Source organism: Andrena cerasifolii, chromosome 7 (assembly GCF_050908995.1).
Source record: "Andrena cerasifolii isolate SP2316 chromosome 7, iyAndCera1_principal, whole genome shotgun sequence".
Lineage (NCBI taxonomy): Eukaryota > Metazoa > Arthropoda > Insecta > Hymenoptera > Andrenidae > Andrena > Andrena cerasifolii.
In genome coordinates this window covers 14697011-14716990 of record NC_135124.1, presented here as the reverse complement: position 1 = coordinate 14716990, position 19980 = coordinate 14697011, and the positions used below count along the sequence as shown (strand labels likewise).

The 19980-nt window shown below is 47.3% G+C and overlaps 1 protein-coding gene across 4 annotated transcripts in view; it reads left to right on the top strand.

Annotated features, from left to right (window-relative positions):
• Positions 1-2456: 2456 nt before the first annotated feature.
• The window catches only part of Dad (Daughters against dpp), an 87399-nt gene continuing 69875 nt past the window's right edge, over positions 2457-19980 (top strand). For 3 of the 4 annotated variants that reach the window (XR_013086012.1, XR_013086011.1, XM_076816534.1), the window contains exon 1: positions 12313-15870. Coding sequence is in view for 2 of the 4 variants with exons in the window: in XM_076816534.1 (XP_076672649.1) it covers positions 14994-15870 (877 nt within the window). In the remaining 2 variants the exon portion in view is untranslated. Of the gene's footprint in view, positions 2545-10215; positions 10269-12312; positions 15871-19980 lie in introns of those variants that run through there. The other variant, XM_076816536.1, reaches the window with a different exon arrangement.

Genomic DNA, 19980 nt, shown 5'->3' with positions numbered 1-19980 from the left:
ATGGGGTACCAGGAAAAGGTCTCCCAATCACACAGCTCTAAGTACTATAATTAGACAATGTAGCAATAAAATTGTGATATTTTTCTAAAATCTCAAAGAAAGATTCAAAAGACGCGTTTGTCATTTAATAGCCACGAGAGATATGTATATAGCGGCGAAACAATTTTTAAATAGCTAGACTTTTCGGAAAATATAACAGTAACCATGATTCTACTGAAAATACTGAAGAAATTACGGGTCCTCAAAATGAAGAATTAGCATTGAGAAAACAATTAGAGATAGCAATCGCAGAGAGCCTCAAAGAAATTAGTATCAACCGAGAACACGATAAATTCCGGACTTTAACAAAGGAATTTCATATTTTTTAGTCCACTGGAAGGACACCTAATTTACCACAACTTTTGGATCTGCTACATAGGATCAAGTCAACATTCACTCAAATCGGAAGAATGTTTTCTACAGCTACAGATTTTATCACAAAAAAAAAACAGATTAAAAAACTATTTTAAAATAAAAAGAGTAATGTTTCGCTTTGCACAAATGTTGTATTAAATAAAAAAAATATATCAATTATATTTAATATCTGTTTTCCCATTTATACATGGTTTGTGCAAATTAGACAGGAATGAACAATTAGTTAAATGTTTCTTGTGTTTTTGATAAATACTATCAACATCATTCCAAAAATATAAACTTCTTAATATTTTTTTCATTTTCTCGAGAATTCTCAAGAATACTCAAGAACTATGATCTGATTTCTGATTTCTCGAGAAACAAAGAACATCGAGAAATCAGGAACACTACTCCCCAGGCACGAATTCCTCTAACTACTTTCAGTAGTGCATCTCGCTGACTATAAAACTATCCGGGCAAGTATTAAACTTGATTAATTTCCCATGATAAATGATCCGCTTGGCAAGGGTAGTAAACGAAGGCAAACAAGACAACGCTCCACATATTACCCATCAAAATCATACACAACCTGCACACATACCTATACATGACGTCCGGATCGATGCTGGAATTCGTAATCGGCCTGCCCGATACCGCCGAAATTTCTCATCCGACCAGAAAGTCATAAACAGTCCAAGAGAAGGAAATCCGCCGTGTTTACGGCAATGAGGACTGTCGATTATACCGTGCTTTACGTCCGCGGGGGGAAAGAACCCCGATTCCGCGCGAGCTGAGCCACGGAGGGAGGGTGGAGGATGCCGCTGGCACAAATGACATTGTTTATCTGCAACTCGGCTGGCGAGCGGGGGATGGAGAGCAAGAAAAGTCTCCCGTATACGGTTAGTCGTTCGACTTCACTCGGTCAAGCACCTTGGTGTGTACGATTCCTGGCGTGTTCCTCCTCGTTGGCCATGCATGAACGTACATCCACCCTCCCTCTTTCTCTCTCGCTCGCCCCGTCTCCCTCGGGCCACCGCCAACCCCCGCCGATGCACGGGTACAGCGGGTCTCGCACACACGCGCACGCAAACAGGGCGAGCCGGGGACCAAGGGGGTAGCACACGTACAGGGGCGCGTACGTGTGTCGCGGAATGGCGTCAAGATCCGCGTCGCCACGTTACTGGCGCGCCGCTGCTGTGTCGCCGCGAATTCGCGCCGGACGAGGCCGCCCTTAGGCAACAGACAAGCACAGGGGTGAGCAGCAGCAGACAGGCTCCAGTCGTCCTCTCAAACTACGCTACATATTGCGTGGTCGTCGGGCTCGCGGCCAGTCGACGCTCGACGATCGACGGAGCCGGTCTTCGATTTGTTTATTCCGATTCCGCGCGTCTGCCCAAACACGTCGACGGAGTTCGATACGCTCCGTTTACCCATTGGTAATTCTCCGTGCACGCGAGAAGGATCGTGAGACACGACCGGGACGCAGCGGCCTCGGTGGTCCCTCGCGCTGCGCGCCGTTCGAATTTCCCGCCCCGGGCGAGAACACTGTGCCGTGGTTTGAAGTGCCCGGTGCGCGGCCAGTTTATTCTACTTAAGCACCTTTGAGCACGGGGTCCGGGGAGTTCACGTGGCGGCTTTGAAGATGACGATGCTGCGGAACTGCGGAGGCAGGATCAAGGTATATACCTATGTTTTGTTTCGGAGGCTTTTGAGGGAATCTAGGAGTCTAATTTTATATTTTGTAACTTGAGTGTAACAGGGCAGAAGGAAAGGGAGTATGTGGCTATATAATATTGTTAGTAGATGAATTCTGATTGGTTTTGAAAGTGGTAGTAAGTTGTGCGATTAATTCAGTTCGTAGGTGATTAGTTTTAAGACTTTGGTGACTGGGAATTTTGACACATTCTGTAGGGTTCAATGTGATTACTGAAATTTGGGAATGTACGGTTCCTATGGGATATTATTGTGTTGCACTTGGTTGATATGTGTTGAGCACGACGGGACGGAGAATTGTTACTAACTTTCACCTTGTTTTATGTTTAGTGCATTGAACTGTAGATCACGGGAGACGTTGCTGTATGTTCTACCTCGCATTCCGGCACGGCGCATGTGCGACAGTTGACCAATAGCGGAAGGTCGTCGTTGCAACAGGTAAGAAATGATGTGAGTTCAGTGATACCGTGTGAGTAAGAACCACGTGGGTAGAAGGGAAAAATATGCCGAGTATTTCTGTCCAGTTCTATCGTTATGAAACTCGGGCTTTAATTTGAGAAACAAATATTTCCATAAGTCCCGATACGACTCTTATCTCTATTTTTCGCGATCATACTCAACGCGCTGCAAAAACTCGACTCAAATCACTGACTCAAACCTCGTTAATTTAGTCCAGACCACGATAAATTTAGTATATTAAATTTGTATAATCGCCTAGAATTCTACCACCTTTCAATTCTTTTTGTGTTTTTATGAAACATTTATTTCTTATCATAATATAACAGAATATAACTTGTTCGGATAAATATTAATTTGGCTCTGCATACTCTCAGAGCTCCTTCAGTCTACAATTTTTCCATACTTTTGCGATACTGCGTTTCCATGGTTTTCTTTGACACGAGGCAATATCTCGAGCCAACTTTCCATTTAATCGCGATGACTTTACGCGTCAGGCGTCAGGATTAATGAGGTTTTATAGCGAAATGATAAAACTCGATTGCGTAACGATAGCTTTTCTTTCCTCCGTTTTAAAATTACGTTATTTACGTTCCGCGTTACGTTATTTATATCCGTGATCTCCACGTGAATGCACGTAGATACGCATCGGAACCTTCGACATTATCGTGACTGTAACATTGACATTGCGTTCCGTTCATCTTATGCATACAAGGCGCATTCTGATAAATGACGTTGAAGGAGAGCGATCCACCGTGCAGGAATCAATAGTCTCTTGGAATCGACGAGTCAGAGGGCTCGTCTTCCCAAGATCCATTCGTACTCGGCATTACCTTCGTATTTGTCATTAGCCGTTCCTGTTCAACTGGACTAGCCCACGTTCCCTTGACCTTCAATAGTCAAAAGTACATTGAAATTCTTGGAATCTCTCCACCACAAACAAGTTAATCCCGTTACATCCCCCTCATAAAACACCAACCTATATTTCGCGTGTAGTAAACAAAGCAGGATTAGAATCGTCAAACAGCGCGAAAGTATTTAACAGCTAGAAACAGCGCACGGAGCATCAAGCGGCGATATTAACTCCTAAGCCCAAGTGTTTTACACCACCGGAGCCCGCGGAGGGCACCTCGCAGCGATCCTGAACGCGGCACTGTCACCGCGGATGAACACGCGAATATAAGATTCCAAAAGAGCATGACCGCTCCCCGGGCAACATCAAATACAGCCGATGAGGCCCCCTCTGAAATATTAAATTCCCCGTCGCCGATGCGCACGATTTCGTATGCACGCACCTCGGGCATACGTGCCTCTCCGCGGCATCTCGCCTCTCGTCAACTACCCAGTGTGCATGAATAAAGATGGTGCTGGTTTTGCTAGCTGCATCGTACGCGGGCTTGAGAAGCGACAGAGGACACGTAAGAGGAGTGGAATATAGCGATGGGGACCGATCCTGCGCGCAAGCGCGTCTCTCGAGCCACCCTTGCCTTAGGCAACCCGTTGGATCAGAATCTTGTGAAAAAGGAAGCGAAGCAAAGAGCTCTAGTGGAGCTAGAGTGACCATCGAGGGATTTCTTCCTGTGTAGAAATTAATGGAAACTAGTGGGAACTGTTTCCGAGTGTGTCGCGTGTTGGTCCCATCGCTAGCGGAGGGTATTCATACGCGTTATGGCCAAAGAGAAATGATGAGCGAACGGAGGAGAGAGAGAGAAGAGAGAGAAGAGGAACAGAGAGAGGGTGGTAGAGAGTAAGTGAGATAGAGGAAGAAGCCGGGGGAGACAGGAGAGTGCACCGAGTTTCGGTGGGGGGGGCAGGGGTGGAACGGGACGGACAGGCGCCTACGGCGGGGATCCGAGTGGCGCCACCGCTAACGTAAGCGTCAGCGTTAGCGCCGGTCGCGCGTCCGGACCGGCCCGATATTATCCAGGAAGTTACGAGCCGCACCTGTCCCATCATACCTCTCCCACCCATCGGGCCACGTCGTCCTCGTCGCCGCTTTTACGCAGGGCCGTCGCAACGCGCGTCCTCAGGTGCTCCCCGTCGGCTGCGCTTGGCGGCTTTTCGCGTCCGCCCCGGTGTGGAATCTTCCGGTCGACCTGGTCTCCTGGCTGGCATACAAAAACCGCCGGATATAGGGTTGACGGAGCAGAATTCGGTGATTCCCCGACGGGTGGAAACGGGACGGTGATCGGAATAATTGGCCATGGTACGGTCACCGCGGTCGTTTTTAGTAGAGCGTCATCACCGGGATCGGAGCTGAACAGTTCCGTCGGATGTCTTCGTTCGAAGATCGGGTTGTACGGTTCGAAGTTTGAAGGGCGAATCGCCTCGGTAGGAATTGGGTAAAGGCAGGTAATATGGAAGTTCATAAAATTTCGATAAAGAAATAACGAACTCTTCAGGCAATCGTGTGTACTAGATCCCTAGACACAATAGACGATGGTACTGACAACTGAGCATCAGTCGGGCATCCATCATTGAAAGAGAACCGTTTATATTTTTCGCGGGGTGTAAAAGTTTCTGAAAAGTGCGTCAGACAGTTAAATATTGTAGCGAAGGTATGTTAGAAAGTATTATTTTGACATAATTTATCATTAAATATGTGTGTTCTTGATTAGTCAACAATAGTTTACCAATACAGTTACTTTCTTCTTAGTATAATTCTTAATTTCTTGTCGGAACATGCGTGTACGTAATATGGAACATACCGAGTAGCATAGATAAAGTTGATAATGACGATGACGACGATGATGAGAAATGCATATTTTCCGATGGTAATTATAAAAATAACGACAATGAAAAGTAGCCCCATTGTATTCGCTGCTTTCAGCGGGCACACGAGGAATGTGTGGCTTCCGACGTATTATTCACGTGCCCGACGTGTAGGAGACGCAGAAAGCAGAAATAAATTCCAAAAATGATGTATATTTATTTGTTTGTATATTCTACTTAATAAACCTTCATTTTTAGTAAAAAAAAAGTGAAGATTTTTTAGTTTTCTTCACAAATTTCCTAGGTGTTCCAAATTAGGACCCTTTTTTCGAACAGCCGATTTTCACTCTTCAGTTTTTTTACTATAATTGCAAAACAATTGGATCTTTTTACATTTGCCTATGTAAATATGATTATGCATTAGTTCCATCGTCCCCTCGTGTCAGTTTTATTAAAAAAACAACAAATTCCCCTACTATTGACAAGCCTTTGAAATCAGATGTTCCATATTACCTGCCTTCACCCTATCTGTTCGCCATACTCGCCCGGAGGTTCGAAAGTGCAGAACCGGTGGCCGCGCCGCGGCATGTAGAGAAGTGTCTAAAAGCGGCGCAGACCGGAAAAATAAATGTCCCGCCTTGTTTTACGACAAAGAATTAAGTAGGGACAGGCGCCAGCGGCCGTAGACGATCGCGCACGGTCCGGTGAACATGCTACGCCGTCGCCGAACACGGTGCAACCGGGTTTTTCCATTTGCAAACGGATGTCGTTTAATGCCCTCCGGTGTCCACGAATGCGCGGAAACGGTGGCCGAAGCGACAGGTGGCTAGACCGGGTCTCGAGAAAGTGGATCGAAATATCGGCTGCGCGAATTTCGCGATGGCTCCTCGTCCTCTAATGCCCCCGCTAATATCGCGCTAATGGAATAAACGTGTTTCCATCGATAATGTACGCCCGCTCGGCTCGTCATTACGCGAAGCCGACTGACGCAGCCACGTAACCGAGGGTTGTAAATAGCCCGGCGGGCACGGATGCACGGGAATACGATTTCGAAGTTCGGCGGCCGAGGGGCGAGGGTGTAGAAATTTTGATGATCGGTCATTTTGACACGAGCCTCAAAGCATCCGTGCCGGTTCATCGGGGGGCCGAACGGGAGACAACCTTCCGCCGGCACCGAGAATAGCCCGAAACGTCTCCGTGGTTCGCGGAAGATGAATTATAGCGGAATCGTGAGTAGCCGCTTCGAAGAACGACGGCGATCGCTCTCGTCGACGCGGTCGGAATTTGGAGCGTTGACAGCGGCGCCGTCGGACTTCGGAGCGCCGCGTCCAAAGAAAAGTATCGGCGACCCGTCGCTCGCCTCTTTGCACGCGCGAAAAAGTTCAACCGGAGGCGCATACGCGTGTTCCGGCCTGCGCGCGCACGTCACGGAGACTTCAACGCGTCGATCATTCTCATCCGCTTATTTTCCAACACTTCGGGAGACTGACACGTCGATGCTCGGGCGAGAAGTATTGTAACATCTTCTTAGGGGTTAGGCCACCTTGGTCAAGAAATATCGCATCTTTGGCAATTTATTTCTAAGTGACAAAAACATTTTTATCGATAAAAATTTTTCAATGAAGATAGAGACATCTTTGAATTATATATACAATTTTTTTTTCAAATATCAAAACATTGCGGGAACTTTAAATGTGTTTCTCATGAAACCACGTTTTCCGAAACTGTGCCTACGCTGTAATTTCAGTAAAACTCTATGGATTTTTATACAATTTTGCACAGATGTTCTTAACTGTATTCTCTATCGTCCGACCGTCTATTTTTTCGATTGGTTAAAAAATAACAAAATAGCTATACCGAAGCAAAAAGCTCATTTTTGTGTGCAAGAAAATGGACTTTATTTACGCATAAGTCAGGTAAAAATTAATATATCGAAAAGATTGACGGTCGGACGATAAAGAATACATTTAAGAACATCTGTGCAAAATTGTTTAAAAATCCATAGAGTTTTACTCAAATTACAGCGAACACCGTTTCGAAAAACGTGGTTTCGAGAAAAACGCGTTTAAAGTTTTCGGAATGTTTTGATATTTGAAAAAATAATTGTATGTATTATTCAAAGATGTCTCTATCTTCATTGAACAATTCTATCGACAAAAGTGTTTTTGTCACTTAGGAATAAATTGCCAAAGATGCGATACTTCTTCACCTGGCCAAGGTGGTCTAACCCCTCAAGCAAACTTATAGCTATTTACTATATTTTCGTACTTTCACCTGTTTTCTGCTATTGGTTTCGGTTGCGCAGTGAACATTTCTATAACCAATGCAGTAACTAACACTTAGGCCGGTATTCACAGTCGCTACTTATTCTTAAGCAAATGCTTAAGCATGCGGCATCCTCTACTAACCTAGTAGCTAGTAAAGGATACCGCATTCTTAAGCATTTGCTCAACCCTTAACTAGTATCCTGGGGTCAGTCATGACCCCAAGCATGCAAGGTTCGCTGCAAAATATTTGGTTGTCTAAGTTTGTACACTGAATTTCTAATTAATTTGATCATAATAGTTTAACATTCTACGTATCTATTATTTTATACATTACTTACGAACAAAATAGGTATTCATAGAGGTTGATCTAATGTCGACTTTACAAATTTCTGTGTCCTTTTTTATTTGGGGTCTGCCACGACCCCAGTATACCAGCCACGTTTGCCAAAAACAGTATACCAGTTAAGGGTTAAGAATAAGTAGCGACTATGAATACCGGCCCTAGGTACAGCTTTGAGTACAAGGTCTTTTTTTTTAAATTTCCCTAAATCTACTTAGTTCCCAGATCGAAGCCGCTCCGCAACGACCGTAAAGCGGAAACGTCGGGAAGCTGAATATTTCTGTTCCCCTCGTGATGCATCGATAGGGCCAAATATATTCACCAAGGGCGTCTTTGGGCCGCGGTCTGGCGAATATCTCGATCTCTCACGAGATGTCAACCGATATGCATTCTGCTCCCTCGTTCGCGGCGCGTTCCTTTCTGCATTGTTCCAACTGGGCGCCGGTGTTTATGTTAGGCCGTCAGCGGCCGCCTGTTCTAGCGATCGTTCGCCGCGCATTTCTACGGTCGGTTCCGACGGGCCACCGGTACCATCGGCGCGATATGTCAAGAATGGCGCCATGCACCGCGTAGTAGCGCAAGGGAACGCGAATAATTTTCGTGTTTGGAAATAGAACGAAGCAAAAGTACGCCGCGCGGCCGCGCGACCTGTTCCGCTCCCCTAAGCGGGCCGTTACGAAATGGGCGTTCCCCGCGGCTTATAATTTTGGGCCCTAACTCCGCCGAAGACGAACGTGTAATCTCCGGCGGGCCGTTCGGGCGCGTATATCCCCCGCCCGCGCATTTTTCTTTGTTTAGGAATGTTAATAACAAAGCGTCGTCGCGCACGGAGCGAGCAACAGTCACGCGGAGCTCTTCCCTCTTTTTCATTCTCTTTCGCGATGTCTTCATACGACGGTATAATGCGCGCAAACTACCTGGTGCGGTATCTTAATGGGCTGCGAATAGATTTCGCGAAATTGGCCAGTGAAATTCCGCTTTCCGCGAGCACTTGCGGCATGCAGGGCGAGTTAACGATGATGCATCCGTAATAGATGGGCAGAGGGGTGTTCTGCGAGCAGATAATGGAGATCGGCAGGATAGAAGAGGTCCGCGTAATTTCAGGGACCGAGGATAAGGGTTTTCGAAGAGCAACTGCTCGACGATTTGAACTGTGAAAAGAATTTCATTTATTTTTCCAATGCTGGAGCGAGACGAGTCTAAGACACTATTAATAGAGATTAAAGCGAACATGACGTACAGTAGAATTAATTCCATTCACGAAATCTGCTCAAAAAAAATTTTTAATTTGAAATAAAAATAAAATCGAGATGCTACGAAGATCTGGCCAAACGGAACCCCTCTTTCTCCCCACAGACAAGACCACTGGTATCCGCCGTTACGTGGCGTCATGGTACCAAGCTACCATGCTAGAAGCATCTTTGTCTGTACCGTGAAAGAAGAGCGAAGGGCACCTTGACGAGCACTTAATTGGGCCGAGAAGCCGAGGCACCGAGAACGCGGACGGCCCTGAAGAATTCACCGGGCTTTACCGAATGGACGAACGATGGAAGGAGACGAAATCAAAGCAGGATGGAAGGAGAGTAAGAGGGAAACAGACAGCGAGCGCAGGACGGGGGAGGGGCTGGGGAAGAGGGGAAGGAACGACGGACAGTTTGCGGAGGCCAGGCGCCTGATTACTAGCCAGCTCAGGACGCCAGACATACATAACTAAATAACTTCCTAAATTCTATATCATTTCGGATCGGGTTCCAACGGTGAAATAACGCGTCTAGACGTCGCTGAAGAAAACGAACACCGGGCGGACGGCGAAAAAACAGCGAGCTTTAACGCGTCGAGACGCTGATTTATCCGCCGTAGTCATTTCCAATATGGGCACCGTGGAAATGAATTAACGGCGTCCCCCTTAGCTTGCAGAGCGCGTGATATCGATTCAAATTTCCTTATCTTCCCGGAGGCGGGGTGACAAATGGCCAGATAATCCCGACCGGGCGAAATATTTCTATGTCGTGGATAATCTGCGCTCCTCCTTATTCTTTTTTTCTTTTTGTTATCTTCTCCCCGGCGGAAAGTTTCACTTTGGGTTCCCAGAGGCGCAGGAAATTCGCGAAGGGAATAGAGCGCGAGTTCTCGGGGCTCACGGATGAGAAATTGAACTCGGAATTTATACCGCGACATTCCTGATTCCTCGTAGTCTTTCGAGTATCTCCCTTCGCTATTTATACCTGTCCGTCGAAGGTGTGGTTCCGCTTGAACGTGCGTCGATCTCTGTACGTGAGTAAATGGAGGATGGAGTATTATAACCAGGTCTGAAGGGGGTGAATTTTGTTGCAGAACCACCGATGACCACCGAAGCGGACTCCCCCGTGGATTCGACCTGAAATCGTGTAAGTACCTAGCAGGAGCGCAACGCTGCCGCTTGAAACGCGGGAGCGTAATCTGTAGAACGACAGGCAATGTCTTTCTCCTTCCCTCGCGTTATTTTCTAGCATTCCATTGTCATGCGGCGACGGCGGCACGGCGCTCGGGCATTTCCTTTCCTCGAGAGATATCGCGGCTGAAATTCGTCTTGGAATGTTGACCCTCCGGGTTGGAATAGTTGGTGGCTGGCGCTGGCGCTACGCAAAGGCGCTGGCGTCAGTCTGCTCGGCCGCTCGAGTAACCGCGACCGACCGGCTGACGCCCCCGTCTTCAGACGAGTCCACCTTGCGCTCTGCCCCCCTCCTCCCCTCCCTTCTGGCCTGGACTAACCTCCCCTCGTACGCTTCTTTCCCCTAACCCCCTGTCATCGCTAGCCTCCCCTCTCCGCCGCTTGTTCTACCGCGCAACGTGTTCCAGTTGCACGGGTGGCAAACGCGGATAGATCCACGATCGCGATCGATCCGCGGCTACGAGGCTTTGTGGAAGACCTTTAATCGCTCGTGCGCTCTATTATCAACAGGAAACGAACTATCTGATTGTCTGGAGATCGCCCATCTCGTCCGCTGTAACGCCTTAGGATTTAATGTTTGGTTGCTCGGTTCCTCCGGCATTCATTAACCCTTCAGAGCAGCTTCGGATTGTTTGGTTTCGTAGTTTGGGTTGTATGTTTGGAATATGAAAAGGCGGGCACGTTTTGTTTGGTAGACTAACTTACATACTAGAAGAAATGTAAATGAATTCTTCTTGTTTGTTTATAATCAATTTCAGTAGTTCGAATTTCCTTTAAAATACAAATACAACCTATGTCACCTGATAAATGCCTCTGTGCATGCCCAGAATCACAGTAACTAATGCATACATTGCAATACTTGAACTGTACCATCGGAACAGTCGCGCTGTGCGACTGGAATAATATTTATACGCCACCACTGATCAATTGCAATTCTCAGTTATTACTTAGAAACTCGAATCTCGAAATGTGGCGGCGTAGTTGCGTGTCAGGAGCGGGATAGTAATACAAAATATATAAAAAATATTTCATGTTAAACGATTTAATTAAAAATGTAGTAAAAACTAAATTAAACGCACTAAAAACTAAAATATTATTCTTTTCTTGTACTTCAATTTTGAGGGTGTTAATTTCACTTTAAATAAAATCGCGAGGCACTATGTGCAACCAGAAGTTGAAGTATTAAAGTGATTCATCTCCTGTTATGAAATATCGTGACCCACGATTTTATTTAAAGTGATATTAACACCATACAAATTGAAGTACAAGAAAATAATTATTTTCTAGTTTTTAGTGCTTTCAATTTAGTTTTTACATTTTTAATAAAATCGTTTAACATAAATTTTTTTATATATTTTTCATTTTCTAGTTTTTAGTGTTTGTGGGTTTACATTTCACAGCTCAGACTTATTTACAAATATCTGTTATTGCTGTATACAGTTTAACAGTTTGCTTAAACGTTGTAGTGCTACAGTCACTAAATAACAATTCTTCTCTTGTACTACAATTTCGATGATGATATACTACGAACGCCTGCAAAGTTTTAGTTTTACTATTCCTACATACGTGACGGATCATTTCTCGATAAATTGTATATTTTCGGTAACCGCAAGAAGTCGTTTGGATTTGTGGTTATCGGTTATATTTATTAATGACTGAGTAATTTTTTCTCCCGCTCGGGGTTAATTTTTTTTTTTAAATATTGTATTGTCATCCAAACTACGCACGCCTGCAAAGTTTCAAGACAATTGGACACCTGGAAGTGGGTTAAATTTGAGTTGCCAGATTCGAACCATACAGACATGTAAACAACCATACAAACAGAGGATCGTATCTGAATAAAATCGATTAATATAATAACGCGTGGCTTGAAATAATATTTCAAAAGCGCCCAGGGCGTGCTCGCGAGCGGCAGCGCCTCTCGCGGCGTACGTCGCGAACCTCGTCGCGGCGGCTGCGGCTGCGGCGGCCATGTTTAACAATCTCCCTTGTGTGTTTAGTATGCTGCGGTCAGTGTATCGGCGCGCCGAGACGAGACGGACGGGACGGGACGAGCGACGGCGGCGACGCGGTGGTGGAGGAAGAGGCGGTGGGAATCGGTGTGTGCGCTCATGACGGAGACCTCGTGTGTACCAGTCGCGTCGTCGAGCGGAGCCGAGTCGAGTCGTGTTACGGCCGTGGTCGCGATTTCTGTTCCTCGCAACAATTCGCTCCGGTGACGACGTCAAGTAATACCGCCTGTCTGTTTCTCTCTGTGCGCGCGTAAGCCAACGCGAGCGAAGACCATCGGCAAAGAGAAGCCCGCCGAAGCCCCAGAATCGGAGTGTATCGTCGCGGCGAAAACTGAATGGAGCCCCGATCCTCTGGCCGCGCCACTTAACTTTTTCATTATCGGCCGCCCTCCCCCTCCCTCCCTCTCTCTGTGTCTCTCTCTCTCTCTCTCCTCCCTCCAAGTACGTATCGGAGTTTGAAACTTGCTACCGAAGCGCTACTCTCGTACGACCTCTCTCGCCCTCCGCGAGCTATATATCCGATCGGAGCGGCGTTCGCTCTGGTAGCCCTCCCTGCTCTCTCTTTTCTTGTCTTTTTCTTTTCATTCTCTCGTCTCCGTGCATTCTGCCCTGCCCGTCTCTCTCTCCACCTCTGTTTGCCCCTTTCGTTGCACCGAAACCTCCCCCTCCCCGCGGCCCCTCCATCGCCGTTCAGTGTATTCCCGCGAGTTCTCTCGCTCGCTCTCTGGGCAGCGATTTCAAGAATGTGACAGTGCGCGTCCTCGCGGTCGCCTCGCGCGAATAAGCCCGCAGGCCGGCGACGGCGATGGGTGACGAGCGACAAGTGTGTTACGGTGAACAGTGAGGAGCAAGAACAGCGAGGGCGTGAAGGAATAGAGAACGAAAAGAGATAGAGAGTGATAGAGGAGGGACAGAGTGACGGACGATGCGAGCGGAAAATGTCACTCGGTGATACGCGTACACGGATGACGGGGAGTGATCGGCGCGACAATCTCGGCTTTGAGGTTAAAGTGTCGCCGTCGTTCCTGTTGTTGTTGTTGTTGTTATGCGGTGCCGGGGCGCCGGCATTGGCCACGGCACGGGCAAAAGAGTACCAAGAACGAGAACGGCACTACCGTACTCTACAGGGCACAGAGGTCCGCGATCCGAGGGACATTGATCAAGCGGCCTGGTACACCGTCGAGTACAGTGCCGCCGAGTAGAGGCCGGCCGTGTGCGGTTCACGCGCAAGAGGACAATCATTTTCATTACGGGCGATCGGCGGCCGATGTTTCGCGTTCCTGTAGTCGCGGGCGCGCGCGTGTGTCTGTGCTGGTGTGCCGCCGGGTCGCGGGGTTAAGGCACCGCATCGCTCTCGATATACACAGAGCCGTCGAGGAAAGTCAAGAACCGGTGTCCGTGGTACGTGCGCGCCACCGATTCGTGCTGCTGCTCGCCGCTGCTACATCCCACCGGATAAGAAGTGTATCGCGATATACTAATAGCAGCCGCGTCCATAACCTCCCCTGCGACCGTTGCACTGCCCGAAGCCATCCAGAACCTTTCGTGCCTTGCCACCTGATCGCTCCGCACGCTGTTTCATCGTCGACCAGCTTTCGCCTACCGACGGCCAGCACGCTGGGAAACTGATACGCGTGTTTCCGCTGTGCCACCTGGTAGCCGTCTATAGGATCCAGCCGCGACATTCAGCGAGGAGTCTTCTCTGAAAGGTACTCCGATTGAAACCCCTCCCAATTGGAGCGTAGCTGTTCTCGCATGAAAATTTCTGCGAGCACGCTCTTCGAGCAATCGGCCTGCGACCACCGTTTGTGTATACAGCGGCGCATTGGTAAATGAAAGAGAGAGAGAGAGTTCAAGGTCAGCGGACGATACTCGACCTAACCTCAGTCGCGCTGCTCCGAAAAAGTGTTGGCGAAAAGGGGCCCGCGGGGGGCGTAGGCACCAACCGTTGAGTCCAACGGTGATCCTGGCTGATTGGGAGCGCGGCGCGGTTTGAGAATATTCTCGCCGCCGCGAAAGAAAGGGAAGGAGCGCCGAGCTGACGAAAACGGGACGGTATATCGTGGCGCGTTTAACGGCTGCGGGCGGCTCTAGCGAGAAACGGAGCCGGCGTTCTGCCACGGGGTGTACTGTCACACTATTTCGGGACCGTGCTCCAAAGTGCACGAGATACGCGGAGAGCATAAATAAATATACGCGCGTGTGCTGCCGGCCCCCGTCAGAAGCCGCTGGGGACCGTCATTCGTCTGTGATTCGTTCGGCCGTATGTGTGTCGGCGCGGGAGCAGTGTTTGTTTCTTTCCTGACAGTGTATAACCGACGGTGTATATACTTCTCGCGTTCCGTTTCTCGGCCTCGGTAGTCGTCGCGTTGGCGAAAGACGAACAGAGGGAGGAGCCGGAGGTAGACCGGGTGGCGAAGCAGGGTGAAAAAGGAGACGCTGCCAGAGGTGGTGAAGGAAGGGGGGCGAGAGGCGGTGGCGGAGGAGGAGGAGGAGGAGGAGGAGGTGGTGGAGAAGGTGGAGAAGGTGGAGGAGAGTTCGTCCACCGGTTTGCGGTGTGGTGTGAGGGGTGCCGCGCCGGGCACCGATCCCCAAACATTTCCACATTTTCCGCGCGGCTACGTTGAAAAGTACTGGCCCCCAAATGCGCGTACCGCAAATCCTGTTTCATGTTCATGTTCTGGAGCAAACGGACGGCGCTCACTAGACGTCTCCTAAAGGCCAAGGTCCGTGGAGAGCATGAAACCGAGTGTGAAGCTCAAGAGGATTCGTCACGTATTCATCGCGCAAACAACACGAGCGGCACCGACAACGACACGAGCAACGTGACGGCAACGACGGGCCAAACAACCAGAGGAGCGCGTGGAGCGTCGTCAGGAGGTGCAGTAGGCGGCGGAGGGGGAGGAGGAGGAGGAGGAGGAGGAGGAGGAGGTGGTAGCCGTATCTCGGCGAGCAGACTACACCAAGGTTGCTGCGGCGGTGATCAGAGCCAGGACGATGACGAGGATCCCGTTCGTCTGTTGAGGTGCAAGGAGCTCCTCAAGTCGCTCAAGGAGAATCAGCTAGAGATGTTGCTCACCGCCGTGGAGAGCTGCGGTGCCGATCTCAGCTCGTGCGTCCTCCTGCCGCGCCAGCATCCCGAGGACAGCTACGACACCGAGCAACAGCAGCAATACTATCGTCCCCATCGCTACAATTACCATCACCATCACCACCACTATCATCACTCGCATCACCACCACTACCATCATCGGCACCATCGCAGTAGACACCATCGGTCCTCGTCCCTGGAGAACGACGACGATCAGAACTCGGGATCAGAGGACTCGTGCACGTCCCCGATGAGGCCTGAACGGTGCAGGGCACCTATCCGCGGCACCCTGGACAACGCGCCCATCGACCCTCACCTGCTCTGCTGCCAGATCTGGCGATGGCCGGATCTCGCACACTCGTCCGAGCTCAAGAGACTTCCTGTCTGTCATTCCGCTAAAGACCCTGTATACATATGCTGCAACCCTTACCACTGGAGCCGGCTCTGCAAACCCGGTGAGTCCTCTTTACTCTAGCCTTTCTGGCCTCTCGCACGGCTCACTGCCGCCTGATCGTTCCACGGTTTCTGATCGCACACCGAAGGATAACTTTTTCATAGTTCACTGATGCAATTCATATTCTATACGGTTTTTAAGAAGGTTGGTAGGTATGTACAAACTATAGGAATGTGGGTTCGAAGTTTGGAAAGCTGGGTGATTAGTTGTTGCAAGCATTTGAAGGAAAAATTATAAGTTTTAACCCTTCGGTGACACTCTGGGTGTGAGCCACCCATAAGCTGATTTTGACGCTCTGCACCTTCTATATGTAAAATGCATACCTTTTCTCCAAAGCTTACTTACAAAGTATTTTTTTCTCTCAAAATATTATATCCGAGCAACAACTCTGCAGATTTTTAGCTTCTAATATTGAAATTTGTAAAAGTTACAATTATTTTAAGATTTTCTCCACTTTTTTCTCGACATGTGGTAGTCTAGATTTTTTTTATAAAGACTGTGATTCAATTTTAATCAAAAAATTATTGGAATATATTCTAGAGACCTTAAAACTGATCCATGATTTTTTTTATGACGATTGGATTCTTTAGATGATAATGGCAGTTATTCAAAAATTGATCTGGGTGTGAGCCACCCTGGTATGTCAAAGTGGATCGAAAAAGGTGATTTTTAGGAATTAATTAAAGGAAAACTACTACATATAATTTAATGCGATTTTTTGCATTTATTGAGGATGTCTTAAACTGTAGAAATACATTTTTTGTTTTATAATTAATCATTGCAGATGACACTGGGATGTCATTAAAGTCGAGTGTCATTCAAAAATTCATCTAAAACGGTGGAAACTGTAGCACCCAAATCATTGGTGTGAAATAAAAAACAATGCCGGATTATTAAAGGTCACGAAACTCGCTCGTGGATTGACCAGTAAATATGACAAAAGATGACATTTTTTGAGAAAATAACATAACTTGAAGTTTGAAATCACCTTTTCCCTAGATTTTTCGTCCTTTCAACGCCTTTGCGTATTACAAATTTTCAATTTTGTTTTAAATCTTGCTGATTTCTCACGAGCCAGAAGTATATTCTACAAAATACAAAAAGTTTCAGTCGAATCGGATAATAACTTTTCGAGATACAGGCTCCGCCGACTTTAAGAACACTGTTTCGAGAAAAACGTGTTTAAAGTTTTACGAGGGCGCTGAGTGGCCGGGTGTTGCTACCCATACATTTGCCGCTACTCAAATGTCTATAACTTCGGGAATTTTATGAATTTAAAAAAAATCCTTTTAAACACATATTCCTAAACGGTTGAACATTCGAAAACTGAAATAAAAAAAATCGATATTTAACCTGAATCTGAACCTCCGCTTAACGCGTTAAGCTTGTCGATTGGAAGGGACTAGCCCTTTCCAAATGCGGGGAAAAGTTTTAACATCGAAGGCGACAGGAACTGGGAATATCCAGGGAAACGATTTTAGTTCATATTCTGTATATTAAGAGAAATACGCGGCTGTTTAATTTGCGATCCGATTATTTTAAAGAACAGGAGAATTGGGAGAATTACATCGTGCAATGTATAGAAAACGAACGCTATTAGCAGATCTAAGATCTACATTTCAACTCAGCGTTATTTACAATAACAGCATTCAGTTACAATCGAAGGGATTGTTTGAGAGAATATTATTCTGCACTCGGAGTCGATCGATGGTAGACCTCCCAAGTCGATAGCTCCCCTCGCTCGGTCGTATCTTTTGTTCCTTCACTTCCGATTTCACTCTTATCTCAAACAGCACACTATTTGGCAGCGCAAATACCACGCACAGATAAGGCGCGATCCGCAAACATCTTCAAAAAAAAAAAAAAAAGAAACCCGAATACCAGACACAGACGCGTGCGTACATTTTTCCCGTGATTCGCGAGCGTGACGCGTTCGCTCGAGAGCATTAAACACTTCCCGAGCGAGTTCCACGCAGAAGCGTAACATTTCATTTAACCACCGGTCGATCCCCGATAACGCGACGAATTTCACGGCGGAGTGCGAGATGGAATTCGCTTTCATTAAGAAAATTAGCGCGGGGAGCGTGCGCAGCGACGCGGCTTTCACGTAACAGTCAATGGACACGCGAGTGCCCCCTGTAAAACCTCGAAACACCTGTATAATACCTGGAGGCAGCCGCATCGGGGGCCCATTAAGGCGGCTCGGGCAGTCAGGTGTCGCCGTCGTAAATTCCCCGGAATAGCAGATCCGTAGATGTCAGCGGCGCGTAAATCGCCTCGTCGGATGCATCATAAATACAGCATTGCCGCGAAACAATGACGGCGTTTATCGTCCCTGGTTGGCCCGTTACGTGTATCGTAAATCGTCAGCTGGCAGGGAGACTGGCCGGGATCGAAGTGTACCAGGGTTCACGCGGAATCGTGCAAACACGTGGACGGGGCGGTGGGGCGCCCTCTCCCTCCACCCCGTGGTTAAATCACAGGTCGTTCGCTCGTCGAGGTGTCGAACCACCGGCGTCGATTCGGAGACGAGGGAATAATTCAGCGACGTGAAAGGCTGTGGGCATTGTAACGGCAGCCAGCCCGCAAACCAAATGCTAATCGTCACCTGCACGCACCGCCGGCTAACGAGCCCCGAGGCCTCGGGTCACTGTAAAACCGTAATTTATCACCGATAGCCAGGAGGATTAGAGCCCGGTGTCCAGCTGGTTGGGCAGCTAGGTAAATGGCCTGTACACGCGTGCGTCCGTGGACTGAATAAACCCCGGGCGGATTGCGTTCCCGATGCGGTGCACTCGTTCTAAGCGGGTTCCCCGTCGCTGCAACAAATGGAACAAGAACGGAATAGCGAATGCGGTATCGATACGTGTAAACGTTCGTGATTAGCCGCGGTGGCAGTTGCAGCGAGCTGCGTGGCGGTGATAAATTTTGATGGAAGTGGACGTTTCGCTGCGCCGTGGGAATTGGGAATGAGCCGGGGGATTTTGCGCTTCTGGTGTTTCCACCGTGCTGGACTCTGTCGACGTAGTTTGTATCTGGGAGAATTTAGGTAGAGGGGATCGAATATGGAGGGTGTAGAGAAGACCGGGGGCGATTGTAACACGTTAAATATATCAAAACATATGATAGATATTAACACAAATTTTGGATATATGACGAAGAATGACATTTCGAATACACACGTATACTAGCAGTATAGATACACAATAGACATGCATAGTGAAGAAAATAACTTTTCGATACCCTAAAGTAGCTTTTCCTTACTGATTTAAAATTTTAATATAAATACTCCCTTTGCAAGCAAGTGTTTTCTCTATTTTTTAATATTTAATCTGGTCATTTTTAAAGTAATACTGATCGTTACTTATCACTTTTAAGTGTCTTGTTAATAAAAATTTATAATTTAAGTTCAAAAACCTGGTCGAGGGCGATTGTAACATCGGCAGTCGGGGTCGGTTGTGCCGCGACAGAATCGAATAGTGACAAAGAAGATTAATAATATTGTCTTGTTTGCATGGATTCCTATAGCGCAGCACAAGCAAATCAAATAAAAAATGGGTGCAACGCACTGAATGTAAGAATTCATCACACGAAGAATGCACCAGCCAAAATGTTTTCTATTTCTGCCACAATGGCGACTCCGCATAATTGGTTACAAATTTTACTTTCTTTCATTTATTATTACAATTAAAATCAATAAATATTTTAATTTTATAAAGTTGAATTTGTGCTACTATCGCCTCCATGCAGTGTTACAACCGACCCGGGGTCAGGGACGATTGTAACACTTTCTCCGCTTCTCATTTTTTATTAATAACCGGAATATTACTTGACACACAGCGAAACTGTTGTGACTCAAATAATGTCAGATAAGTAAGTAACATTTTCGTAAAAAACTGTTGTTGTAACTGTAAAAGTTTTTGCGTAATCGTATTGCAAAGTCAAAGTGTTACTACCGCCCCCATTCTACCCTACATGCGTTTAACACTGGGTCGCGTAAGCTTTTGAGAAATGCCCGTTTAAGTCGATCAGGTCTTTCTGAACGGTCGCTTCAAAGTGTATACAGGAGTAAACATTAGCAGACTCTCGAACAATACTCGCGATGCTTTCG